Source organism: Spinacia oleracea, chromosome 5 (genome assembly GCF_020520425.1).
Source record: "Spinacia oleracea cultivar Varoflay chromosome 5, BTI_SOV_V1, whole genome shotgun sequence".
Classification (NCBI taxonomy): domain Eukaryota; kingdom Viridiplantae; phylum Streptophyta; class Magnoliopsida; order Caryophyllales; family Amaranthaceae; genus Spinacia; species Spinacia oleracea.
The window spans coordinates 51,146,158-51,159,826 of record NC_079491.1 but is presented as its reverse complement, the minus strand read 5'-3'; the positions used below and the strand labels follow the sequence as shown (position 1 = coordinate 51,159,826).

The 13,669-nt window shown below is 35.7% G+C and overlaps 1 protein-coding gene across 4 annotated transcripts in view; it reads left to right on the top strand.

Moving 5' to 3' along the window:
• LOC110795858 (ABC transporter C family member 2) overlaps positions 1 to 13,669 on the top strand; it is a 55,147-nt gene that overhangs the window by 10,371 nt on the left and 31,107 nt on the right. For all 4 annotated transcript variants that reach the window (XM_022000883.2, XM_056830320.1, XM_022000884.2 and 1 more), the window contains 6 exons: positions 5,454 to 5,632; positions 6,683 to 6,722; positions 12,101 to 12,257; positions 12,686 to 12,800; positions 12,883 to 12,963; positions 13,550 to 13,574. In XM_022000883.2, the coding sequence (XP_021856575.2) occupies positions 5,454 to 5,632; positions 6,683 to 6,722; positions 12,101 to 12,257; positions 12,686 to 12,800; positions 12,883 to 12,963; positions 13,550 to 13,574 (597 nt within the window). The remainder of the gene's footprint in view (positions 1 to 5,453; positions 5,633 to 6,682; positions 6,723 to 12,100; positions 12,258 to 12,685; positions 12,801 to 12,882; positions 12,964 to 13,549; positions 13,575 to 13,669) is intronic.

The following is a 13,669-nucleotide window of genomic DNA, read 5'->3' as shown; positions in this document are numbered from 1 at the left end:
GTTGTAGCTTTGCTACTTATTCTCCAAAACATTTAAGAACAAACTAACTATTACAACTTCAAATGTTTAAGGCATCTTGTCTATTTGTTCTTTCCTTGGAAATTTGTGAAGTGAAATCTAGATCCTCAGTATTCGTCGATCTTCTCGAAGGATCCTATGTTGGTGTACTTGGAAAGAAGCGTTTTATTCATGAAACAAACAACTTAAGATCTTACTAACGATTTCCCAACCAAAGCATAATCAGAATTCAATAAAACAATAAGTTTTGTGGAATCAAACAATTTCTATGCACATTTACATGCAACACTTAAACATTTAACACATGCACATAGCAATTAACTTCTTATGCTAGCAATTAACTACTAATGCACATATAATTCTATCCTATATGCCCTTTCCTATATTACCCATCTCTCATAATAAATCATAATAGGTCAAACATTGAAGAATTTAAAGAATAAAACAAGAACGATTAGTAAGAAAAAAGTTTATTAAACGAATTAATAATAAACGAATAGATAAAATAATTTTTTTTTTTTTTTTTTTTTTTACGAATAATTAATAAGAAATTTTTATTAAACGAATAAATAATAAACGAATAAATATTTATTAAACGAATAAATATTAAACGAATAAATATACTTAAGGAATAAGATTTTTATTTTATTTTTTTCGAATATATTTAATTTAATTTCGAAAATAAAGAAAAACGTACTTAATTCACATAAACGAAAAGTTTCGAATAAATAAGTTAATTCCGAACTTAAATAAGAAATATTATATACTTTCAAACAAGATAAAAGGAAATCGGCCCCCCCAAAAAAAAGTACCAATTTTTGAACACTATAATGCGTAGAAGCTCGATTTTTAAGAAATTCATTTTAAATAACTAGATAGTTAGGCGCCTAAAAAAAATTGTTAAAGTAAAACCTTAGCTTCTAGATACCACTTTGTAACACCCCGACAATTCTCAATTTTCTAAAATAACCTTTTAATATAAACGTGGAGAATTATCAAGGCATTATCGCCCGTGTGAAAACGTAACGGCTTATTCAGAATTTTGCAGCGGAAAACATAAAACTAACTTTAGGTTTATAAATAATCGATTACAGGTTTAGTCCCAAAAATCAACCAACGAAAATAAGGAAATATAAATAGTATGACAAGTTTAAAGTCCAATTAAGCAAACCCAAGTCAACTTAGTAAATCAAAACTAAATACAAGCTCTCTATTCCCGATCCCAATGATGCAACATCTTCAAACCTGCAGATGGACAATGCTTATTGATCCTTAGAGACTGCTCACCAAAGATTGGGTCATCACAGGATCAATAAGGCATAGCCATGATCAACATGCACAAGCAAAAGCACGTAATCAGCAAAGCTGAGTACTACATACTAAATCAATAATAATCCTAACATGATTCTATTAAACGAACAACCCTAACATGATACTAATGAACACAAACAAGGGCAGACAAAACATGATAGTTTGACGACCATACTTGACCAGACTAGACTAGGCTAGACTTTTAGCAATAATATTATTCTAGTTGAAATAGACAATGGACCGAGTTGACCATCCAGAAGTCTTCACTAAGGAAGACGAGGTACGGGCGCGACTCCGTAACCTCAGTGACCTGCGATATCGAGGAACGTTTAAATAAAAATAGGACACGGTGATCAATCCGGTCCGAATTAAAGGCCATGGGCTACCACCATGAACCCCAACTCCTGTTTGTCCGTCACTTCAGACGTGCACAGTCTAAAGCTATTGCTATTCAGTTTCACTTTACATGATTTACAAATTGAGATTCCGTTATGACTCAACCATTACATAAGACAGACAATTCACATTTGTTCACAACTGTTTTTATCTTGGAATTAAGTAAGTGATCATAAAAGCATCAATCAAGACTCATTCCAACTTAACCAACCTTTCCTTTAACCATGAGCAACCCTGTATATGGGCATAAAGTTTCAACTTACTAAACAAGGTCCTCCGCCCTTATAAAGTAGTGAAAAGATAGAAAGGGAACAACAACCAATTGATCCAACCCAATCATATAGAATAATCTAGTGTTCCCAACCAACATGTTTGTATCAAACATCCATACTAACATGTTACTGTTCTTATAGTGCAAAATAAGTTCAATAAGTTTGTCCAACAGTATTAAACATGCACATTCAATATAACCCAGTTCGTCCATAATATCAACATCACCAAGTTCAACAATAATATCAACATAACCAAGTTCAACAACAAGATTCAACATGGTTTCATCAATTAGCACACATTCCAAGCACACAGGTATGTACGTACCTTGTGTAAACAAACTGATAGGCCACTTTAACACTTTCGAAAGTCGCCTAAAGAGAATTCTCCGCCTAAAATAATCAAGAAACGTACCCAAATCAATTCCTAATAATTTACAGCAACACTAACATACTCTAAACACATCCTAAACATATTTAGAACATTCCCCAATATCGAAACTTAATTAATTAACTTCCTAAAATAGTGATTAATTCCCTAACGATCCCTAATTACCATAAACTCCAACAAACGTTCCTTTTTAAATTTCCAGCAATATAAAATAGTTCAAAACTTGCTCAAAATATATTCAACATCCTTAAGATCATAAAAATAATAACTTTAATAGGTATAATCATTCTATTGTGATTTTAAACATAATAAAACCTTAAAAATTCATGCTTTAATAGTTTAAAATACTTATTTAACCAAATTAATAAATTTGGAAATTAAATTTGTTACTTAAACATAATATAAAATATGAAAGTATACTTTAATCATAATAACTTGTAATTTATATTCAACAAACACGAATTAAATCACTAAAGTAATTTAAAACCTTAACTTACATATTAATCATCCAAAACTAAAATTAATTAATTTACAATATCAATATCAAATCTGAAAATTATAATTTAACTATAAAGATTAATAATTTAATTCAAGAAACATAAATTTAAATTAATAAAATATAATTAAAATATAAATTAATTTAAGGTTTTAGGAATTAACCAAAAAGAGGAGGGCGAGTGTGCTGGTCGGCGGACAGGGGCACGACGGCGGCATGGTTGACGAGGAGTGACGCGGCTGGGCGGTGGTCATGCCTGGTGGTGCGCGCGGTGGCGGTGGCTGCCGCAACAAACAGAAACAAGAGTGAGGAGGGGCAAATAAAACGAAAAGGTAAAGGAGGGACGAAGGAGAAGAGAAGGGAGGAGGAGTTACCCAACAAAGGTGATAGGCGACGGTGGTCCGTCGTGGTGCCTGGCTGGCGCGTCTGCAGCGACGTGAGAGAGGGAAGAAGCAACGTCTGCAGCAACGCGAGAGAGGGAGAAGGAAGGACGTTGGTGCTCGCGAAGGAGAGGGGAGAGATTGGTGGCCGGCGGCTGGGCGGCGCGGCAACAGAAGTGGTGGCAACAAGGTGGTTGTTCCCGAAGGTGGTGGTGGCGTGCGAAAGAAACCATGAGAGGGAGGCTGGGTTTCTTTTTTACGTGAAAGGGGAGGAAGGGTTTGAGAGTTGGAGTTTTTTGTTTTGTTTTGTTTCACGTGAAGTTGAATAGGAGAAAAGGGTTATGGGTTTATTGGTTTGGGCTTTACCTAATTGGGCTAGGAGTAGGATTTAGGTTGTTTGAATCCAAAAAGGTTAGAATTGTTTTCCAAATTCGATCGAACGTGTTTTCGTAATTCAATTATTTTCAACATAAAAATTCTAAAATTATTTTTGATTTCATAAACCGCTAAAATGCTTAAAATGTAATTAAATAAAATAAATAAACGTCGATTATATATTTATTACATAAATTCGTAAATTCTATTTAAAGTATAAATAACTATACGTTAAAATATATTAATAAAATTTATAAATTTACGGGGGATTACATCAACCAACTTGATTTTATTCTATGGGAGACATCTCCATCCAACTCCCATCCTTTTGGATAATAGATCCAAATATCTCCACCCAAACATCTCCGGATCTCGATAGGGATGCCGTCATGCTTTCTTCCATCCTATTTTGACTTCTCCCTTTTGAATCCGATTAAAAGTCACGATTGGCCATATCTTCAATATCTTGCTCTCGATCACCATTAAATAGGCTGTCAAAGTACGACCTCCATCTCTCATCTATCTCCTTATCTCCAACCAGTACTCTTTGTTTCATCCTTTACACACCTAACCTTTACAAGATCTCGCGTCTTGTAGTTGCCAAAAAATATTGCAGGAACCCCATAAGTATGCTGTAAGAGGAGTGTTGAGACTTGAGAATCGTAGGTTTCTATATACTTCATTCGTCCCGGAATATTCGAAACGCTTTCCTTATAAGGCCGTCCCGGATCACTTATAACGTTTCTAAAAATGGAAACTTTTATTAATATTATATCATTCTCACTTACCCAAGGACCCATCTACATCCCACTTCCTAAAAAAAACATTAAAAAATTCCACTACCCCCACCCCCCCACCCCTTGATAAGTTTGACACACATCCCACTACCTATATTAAAAAAATACCCCACTACCAACTACCATCTAATTAAATAATAAGTCAATTACAATGGATTAAACTCTGTGCCGGTCAAACCGTTTCGAGTATTCCGGGACGGAGGGAGTATTTTGGTTTAAGAACGAGTATGATAACATCACAGAGTTACTGTTTCGCCGTGATATCTATAATCTTTTTGTGTGGTGTCATTAAACTCAACTTGATGCTTCGTTGAGCATGGAGGGTTGGGTGGGTCTTGGAGTAGTGGCAAGGGACTGGAAAGAAGATGTGATCTTCGTGGAAACCAAACGTGTGAGAGCATACTGGCCCCTACTGTGGCGGAGTGCAAAGCTGCTGCCATGGATGTCCGTCTAGCTGGCCGATTTGGCGTGACGGATGTGATCATGGAAGCCGACTGTCAAGTGTTAGTGAACAGACTATGCAAAGCTTCGATGTTTTTTACCGACCTTTGATGCAATTCTTGATGACATCCTACTGTCTAGTTCTTTCTTTAAAACTATTTGTTGGTGTCATGTAAAGTGAGATCGAAATATAGTTGCCCATAATCTTGGTTGTTAGTGCCTTTGGAGTTGAATAAATTTGGTAGAACCATAGTCCTTGTGAGGTTGCTCCGTATGTTTTGATGGATAAATTAATAATATAGGCACTAAAGCTTTTTGTAACTGTGATGTAAATAAGCTCATAACATTGCTGGTTGCAGCAGTGCAACTTTCTCTACATATTGGCTAGGGATTAATCGATTATGAGTTCAATGCTTCAATAGTTAACTATTACATCTTTATTTCTCTTTCATGGAGGGTGGTCATGACCTATGTAAGATTGGCATTTGTTTAGGTCTTGCACTGTTTCCCATACCTGTATCACTGAGTTCTACACTTCTGTTTTGCAGAATTAGTTATGCAATTTTGCTTTTGCTTCAGGTTATGTCGTTGATCATTGAAGCTCTTGCTTGGTTCTCAGTGTTCATCATGACCGGCATAGAAATTAAAGTGTATGTTCGTGAGTTCCGATGGTTTGTCAGATTTGGTGTCATTTATGCGTTGGTTGGAGATGCTGTCATGCTAAATCTTGTTCTCTCTGTGAAGGAGCACTATGATAGGTTTGTTCTTTCATCTTCTGTTCTTCTTTGTCAAACTCTTTCACTTTGTAGCTTAGGTCTTCCGTTCTTCTATTCCTAGCTTATAGTGAGCGTGCGAGACTTTTATGTCACGTACCGTATTTGGATCATCAAACGATTGTTGAAAATTCCTGATCATAAATTTAGATGACCGGCACTCTAATTCCCTCTCCCTTTTGATTTGTGTGGGGACTCTGGAATCTGGATCAACCCTTTCTTAGTACTTCTGTATATCTCTGATTAATTTCTTTTTATCTTAAGCCTCCCCCCTCCCCCCAAAGATAAAAAGAAAGGGAAAATAAAACAGGAAAGGAGAAGATTAGGTTATATAGTGAATGCGTTATTTCATAGATTCCAGTGGGCAGTGGGCAGTGGACATTATGTTGGCTGCTTTCTTCATCATGTTCTCTTGTGTTCTTTGCGCTCTTTTGTATACCTGTATTTGTGTTGCTTTAATCACCCTCTTGTTTATTCTGATTACCTGTATACTTTATGTTAATCTATAATGATTATTTCGGTTCCGCAGCTCCTGTTGCATGCTTTTCCTGAATAAAGAAATATTGTGGATAACTTGAACAAGTTTGCATGTATAGAAAGAGGTTAATATAATTCCCTTGGAAAAAAATAATTACCCAATTTTCCATTTGAATGAATTAATGTTGGGTTTAAGCATTTTTATTTTATTTTATTTTTATCAATATACAAAAGTAAGGTTGCAACGGAAGGGGCATAAGTTTCTCTTTTGGCCATTTTGTGGATGATTTGATTTAACAAGAATGAGATTTTCTGTGGTCCATATACTTGTTTGAATACTTAATCTGAGCAATTCATTTGTTTAGCATCCCAAATGTGTCCCTTTCTGATGTATTGGGAGATTGGAGATTTTTTTTTGTGTGCCTCACTTTCCGGTGGACTTCTTTCCCCGTTATTTGTATCTTTAATTTTCATGTTGAAAGAAATTTGTTTTCCTTACTAAAAATATTGAGGTCACATGGCTTACTTCTCATTTGTGAATTGGGTCTGTTGTTGCAGATCTGTTCTGTACCTCTACATTAGTGAGGTTATCGTCCAGGTTAGTTGTCTTTTGCTTTATTCTTTAAAATTCCTTTATGACTTTATCATATTTTTTTCTAGAGTAGTCCGAAAACACGGAAAGAGAATAAAATTAAAGAATAGAAAATGCCAAGCAACATTCCATCAGTCTAATGATCCATTTCCTTCACTCCATCATAATCCAAAATTACAGAGCAGTGCTAAATTGCGAATACTTGGCAAGATGACAATGGCATGAGGAAAGAGAATAAAAGTGTTACTATTAGTACACAGAAGCAAAAAGTAGGGATATTTGTCATTATAGTGTAGTAGGGAGCAATCGACCTAATTGTTAAGTCAATAGACTAACCTCAATTAAAAGATCTTTATATTTGATCTAAATTGAAAGAATCTTAAGAATTCTTTGGAGAGTCGTGTTATTTCTAGTCGTTAGTGCTTCCATAGTTTTGATGGAAAGAAATGGCTAAATCTTTCATGATTAAGTGAGATTGTTAAATAATGTGCATGAGATTGGTGTTTCTTGCTTCTTCTGTAGAATGCTGTGATTGAGACTTATTACGTCATTGAGGACGTAGCTGCACTCGTTTTTATATCATTGTTAATGTGGATCTGATAGAACCAAGAGGAATGGAGTAACAAGGATAATACTCTACAACTCACAGGTTATGAGGGGTTCTTACTGATCTCAGTCAATAAGATGAAAAACAAATTACAATTATTGTACTTTTGACTTTAACAAAACCGAAGTCAAGCAACCGCTCAACTATTCTCATATCACTCAACTCTATCCAAATAGAGTTTACAACCTAAGGTCCTTTAATAGGATAAATGCAAACTTTAGTATTACATGTATCCTAAAAACCAGAATCACAATTAACAATAAGTTCCCTAATGTTCACCGTAAAATAAGTCTTAGTGAATTTAATATGTTAAGATTCCTTTGCTGCATACATTCTTAATCTAATTTTGATACATGTCCAATTGAGAAGACCTTTGGTCATGAGCTATCACAGCCACTGGTCGAAATCGCAAAATGATGAGGCATGAAGGTCATTTAACTTAGCTGACCTCATCTATCTAGTCAATCAGTCGAGTTGTAATGTTTAGTTGGTAAAAGCTGTTTTAGGCAGGCTAGCAGTTAAGCTTGTCAGAGTATTTTAAGACAGTTTTCCTTGTTCTAAGGAAACAGTTCGTTAGTTGTCCGTTCAAGTTGCGATTTAGAATCTGATTGTTGGAGCAATTGAAATGTGTAAATAGCTGGACTCATAGCTTGAAATAATCATCTTTTTGATATTAATAGTACATTTTTGATCTCTCTCTTTCTCTCTCCCCCCCTCTCTCTCTCTCTCTCTCTATCTCTCTTTCTCTCTCTTTCTCTCTCTCCCCCCCCCTCTCTCTCTCTCTCTCTCTCTCTCTCTCTCTCGTCTCTCTCCCTCTTTCTTAGCTATGAGGTGCCTCTTGCATCACAAACTGAAACCCGGAAAAGTTCTGTAGCTAAAACTCTTGTACACAAGAATTAACTGGCCTGGTTACGTAAAACTTGTGATACCAAATGACGTTGATCTAAAAAGACCCAAGAGAAATAACAAGGATAAACCTGAAAAGCTCACAAGCAATGATTGTCTTTTTACTGATCTTAGTCTATAAGATAGAACACATCTTGCTGTTTGTGTACAACCTAAGGCCCCTTTGTCGGCAAACTGTGAATTAGAAAATTTAGAATATTCATAAGAAACAGTTTAAAAAGGGAAATTCTCAATGATAGCCTTATATTTTTGTACTTTATCTATGGTAACCAACTTTTTTCTTAAATATCACAAATAGCCCCGTGTTGAAAGTGTTGGTTATAGAACTTCAGTGACCTTGATGTAAAATTCTGTTGAGAAAACTATTAAATAAACATTAATTATATTAATGTAATGAATAATATTGAAACATAAAATAAAAATGCTCTTCTTCTGTCTTCCCCTTCCATCTCAAAGTCACGCACACACAACCAGTCAACACCACCATGTCCTCATCAATTCATCATCACAGCCAAACACCATCATACCGTCCCCATTGCACCAAAGTACGTAGCGCCACCACCACCACCACCACCATTTCTCTCCTCCAAAAACTCTGTTCTATAGCCTAAGTTCCTTCGTGGTTATGGTAGTGGGGAATAATGGAGTAATTGAAGTCTTTGGGGGGAGCGCCATTGTTGGAGGGAGAGGAGGTAAGAGAAGGTGCAGGGTGGGTGATGGAGATGTGGTTAGAGGATCGGAGAGAGAGTGAGGAGTGAAAATGATTGACATTTTTTTCTTAAAAAGTTTGATCTTTGACTGTGTATACTACATAAGGTTAGGAAAACTAAATTAGGTCAGGGCTATTTGTGATATTTCAAAAAAAGGTTGCCTACCAAATGTATATATATTATCATTACCCCATTGCCTCAAAGAGGCTCCCGCAAGAAGCGGGGTAAGGGGGGGTCGAGTGTACGCAACCTTACCCCTGCAATTGCAGAGAGGTTGTTTCCAATGGACCCAAAAGCGATAACGGGACGACAACGGGACGACCATCTTCTACTTCATGGAAAGGAAGCGAAGAGGTTTTAAGAGCCATTTTGATTTAGTCCATTACATCCCACAAGCAACAAAGGTAAGCTCTTGTCTTTGGAAGAACTAGGCCAGTGAACAAATAGGTTTATTAATCCGCAACAACTGGATAATCAAGCAATTGTCGAAGAAACACAGCTTCACTATGGCAACTTTTTCAGCAAGTTGGTGTTTGGTGTCATCTTCACAGTAGTGTTTTTCGATGTCTAGTCCTAATATGGACATGTGGTTGTCGTTAGAGCTACGGATTTTTGACAGCAATTTCCCCAAACTATGATTAAGCTCAGTTATGGTGTAAACTAATATTGTATTCGCATCTAATAATAAAAAGACTCTCACTTGTCTTAAAAAAAATGGAGAGAGAGAACCCAACCCCTACCCCAACCAATGGACAATTGTTAGCCGGAGAAAACCCAGAAACGCCACCAACAAATTAGCACGGAGAACCCGCTTCATCAATTTCCTCCCCCGTAACACCAGCCGACAAGGACTGTTCCATCTTTTCGATCGACATACACATGCCCAAAAACTAGCCGTTGGGCTTTAAAAAGGTAATTTTTACATTTGGGCATTTGGTGAATTATATTTTAAAATAGGGGTATTTGGTGAAATAAGTTACATTGTAGGGGCATTTGGTGAATTAGAAAAGTAGGCTAACGGTGGACTAACGGCGTGTCATTAGTAAGGGTACTTTGGGTATTATATTAAAGGTGAGGGGCATTTGGTGAATTTCTGAAAGTTGAGGGGCATTTGGTGAATTTCGTGAAAATTGAGGGGTATTTCATGAAAAATCCGAAGATTATAAGTGACTGAAATGACTCAAATGATGAGTGCCTGATGATGATGTTGTTGATGATGATGAGTGGAGATGTAATGGAGATGAGATGAGGGAGGATGAGAGTAAAAAAAATTAAAAAGTAAAACTTTGTTAAAGATAAGTTAAATTGTTAATTAGGGTTAAATTGATCAATAATAACTTGATTGGGGCTGATGGGGCGTTAATGACTAACGGCGTTAACGTCTGTTAGCCTAACGGGCATTTTTTGTTATTTATTCCATACTTCAGGGGTATTTGGTGCATTCTGGAAACATTAGGGGTATTTGGTGCATTAACGCAAACCTCGGGGTCATTTCATGAAAATTCCGTACAATTTATTCCTTAATACTCGCGTGAATAGACTTCACCGTAAATTAAAATTGTTAATCAAACTAAGACGTTAAAGTTCCTACACAGCATACAATTCCTAATCTAGCTTTGTTACGTGTCCAATAGAAACACACGAGATAACCTTCTATCACGAGCTTACACGACACTGATCAAATCACAAAGTGAAACACGGAATTCATCTAGTTTTGCTACATGTTGATCACTGATACCCTAAAGACAAGCACCACCTTTGTTAACCATTGGCCATAAATGTTGCGCCACATTCTGCATCACAAGAAGAACCATGCTGCACTTCTTAGATTCATTAAAGGACAAATATACTCTTTTGTTTGCTCGTCAATAATCATTAGCAGTTACTAAGTTGAAACTTAACTTCTCATATTGTGATGTAGATCTCCATTTTGACGCAGAGATACAAGTGCCCGTTTTTAATTTTCTCTGTAAAATTAGCCATTCCCAAAAAATGGGAAGATCAATAAGATTGATAATTTTGAGTAGGCTAGATGCCCTTGCATAAAATTCTTTCTCAATTTAGAATTTGTTCTACTTGTGAGTATATTCTTTTATTTATTGATAAAGTAATAAACTACGTGTAAGCATGGTTTAAAATCATGGTCACATAGGCTAATACTTAATGGTAACTCAGTTGCAATTTCGTTCACTTGTTGCAGAAGTGCCATTTATTGTGGTTTTCTGTAAAGTGTCACAGCTGACATAACATGATATTTGTATCAATCATCAATCAGGTCATAGAGGCCTTGTATTGGTTTTGTTTCGGACATGTATGGTCACATAGGCTGATAATGGGAACTCAGGAACATTTAGTTCATCATTGGAGACTATTTTTCGATGGTATCCTTCTAGTGGTTTAGCTTTCTTAACGGGTATTTGCATTGATTTGCACTTGGAGGGAAGCTAGTCATGATGTATTACAAAGTCAGACCCTTTGCCAGAACATTTGTGATTGAATCCTAGATAAAAATCGTGGTTTCGGTCATGGGAGTGGCATTTCTTGGGCGTTAAGACTTGCAACATGCTTCGTTGCCGCAGTGTGGATTGACAAATTGGAATTGATCCTCTTTATCACTGCATTGATTGTAACAAGATGTTTAGGTTTTAGCTTAAGCTATTGGAACCTCATCTTGGTATTTTGTTTTGTCATGGGAGTATCTAAACATTTATATTGGCTAAAATACGAGTTCTATCGTATAAACTGTTTCCATACGCTGAACGGTAATTAATAATGGATATGGCTAATATGGTAAATAATTGTATATAACAGATGTTATGGCATATTATTAAAGCACACATTATGGAACGGCATTTCGGTGAAGTGCAAGTTCTAAACCTGTTACAAAATGGCCTTATTTTTGATGCAACATCCTTGTTTTAATTTTATGGATTGAAGTAGTTTCTACATATTGTCTTAACTATGCTTATTGGGAATAGCATCCAGTGAATGTTTTACGCAAATAGAGTTGCTTAGTCATGATGCATGCGACTATATAAAAAGCTGGTGCAAATTAGTTTTCCTAATAGTAGGACTTTTGTCCTTTTGTCTCGAACTGTGAATAATATTCTCTCTTATCTAAAAGGAGTTGTACTTACAGATGATCTTTTCCTTTGGTTTAGGGGCTGTTTGGAGTACTTTTGTCTGTCTACCTTCCCAGTTTGGATCCTCACCCTGGTTATACCCCCATAAGGCATGAACCAATCGAAGACAGTGAGTACGAGGAACTTCCTGATGGAGAGCTACTCTGTCCGGAGAGGCATGTTAACATATTCTCCAGTACGTTGTTTAACTTTTCCTCTCATTTTTGTCTTCAGAACTATCTAGTCGAATGAACCAATTGGCAAGTAGCTGATCTTTCATCCTTAGTAATTTATAAATTAGTGACTCCCTCAATACTAAAATGTGTTGAATCACTTCAGGATAATCAGGAGGCATCATAAGTCATAAACACATCATTTTCTTGTCATATATATCATGTATAATTTTAATGGAATTTTAACTATATTTTGAGAACTATTAAACATGATTTAAGGTGGCTAAATTTAGATAATTTCATAAAATTTTGGGATTGAAAGAGCTGCTTGCTGCTTGATTTTATTTTTCTAATGGGATATACATCAAAAGAAGATATTGTTTCGATATCTGAAGTGTTCAGTTACGTAACTAGTTGCTCCTTAACTTTCTTGTTTGTTTTTTTCTGGCAGAAATTTTATTTTCATGGATGAATCCCCTCATGAAGCTTGGTTATAAAAGGCCATTAACAGAGAAGGATGTATGGAAGCTAGACACATGGGATCAAACTGAAACATTGATAAGCAAGTATGTCTAGGTGTCTTATGTTAAATTCCTATATCATTATAGATTATGAAAACTTTTCTTGAGTTTTTGATTCATATTATAGGTTCCAGAGTTGTTGGGTTGAAGAATCTCGAAAACCAAAACCATGGCTTTTAATGCCATTAAATCGCAGTCTAGGGGGAAGGTATGTTGGTGAATCTCGATTGTCTTATGTTTTATCTTTGTTAATATATACTTCCTCCTATTTTTAATACTCGCAACGTTTGTGATTTCTACACTATTCACATATTATACTTTGATCATTGTTGGTGATTTATACGTAAGATAAAACATAGTCATGTGGGATCTTATTAGATTCGTCTTAATGTGTATTTTCAAAATATTAATTTTTTATAATTTTTACTTAAACAGAATTAAAGATATTAATGATCAAAGTTGTGCATTGGCATGCGTGAAAGTGACAAACGTTGCGAGTAAAAATGAACGGAGGAAGTATATATATATTTTTTAAAATCTTTCTTACAGTTAATTCTTCGGCCCTATTGCCTTGTAAGTTGTAACGAGAAGCCCTGGCTTTCGCTATTTTGCCTTGTATTTTGCCAAATCCAAAGAATTGGCTATTTTTTTTCTGTTAAGCATTTTTACTTTGAAAACTTCGGGCTACTCAAATCTCAATGCTCACTTTTTGTGTATTCCGGAGATTTGATTATTAGGATTTTGAATAAATGCATCTATGAATTTCACTGATCTATTCATTCGTTCTTTTGTAGGTTCTGGTGGGGAGGATTTTGGAAGGTGCTTACTTCTTTCTTCTTATGCCCGACCATTTATTGCATATGGCTACTGCTATCAAAATGTTTACAGTATTTGATCAAAATAAAACTCTCGTT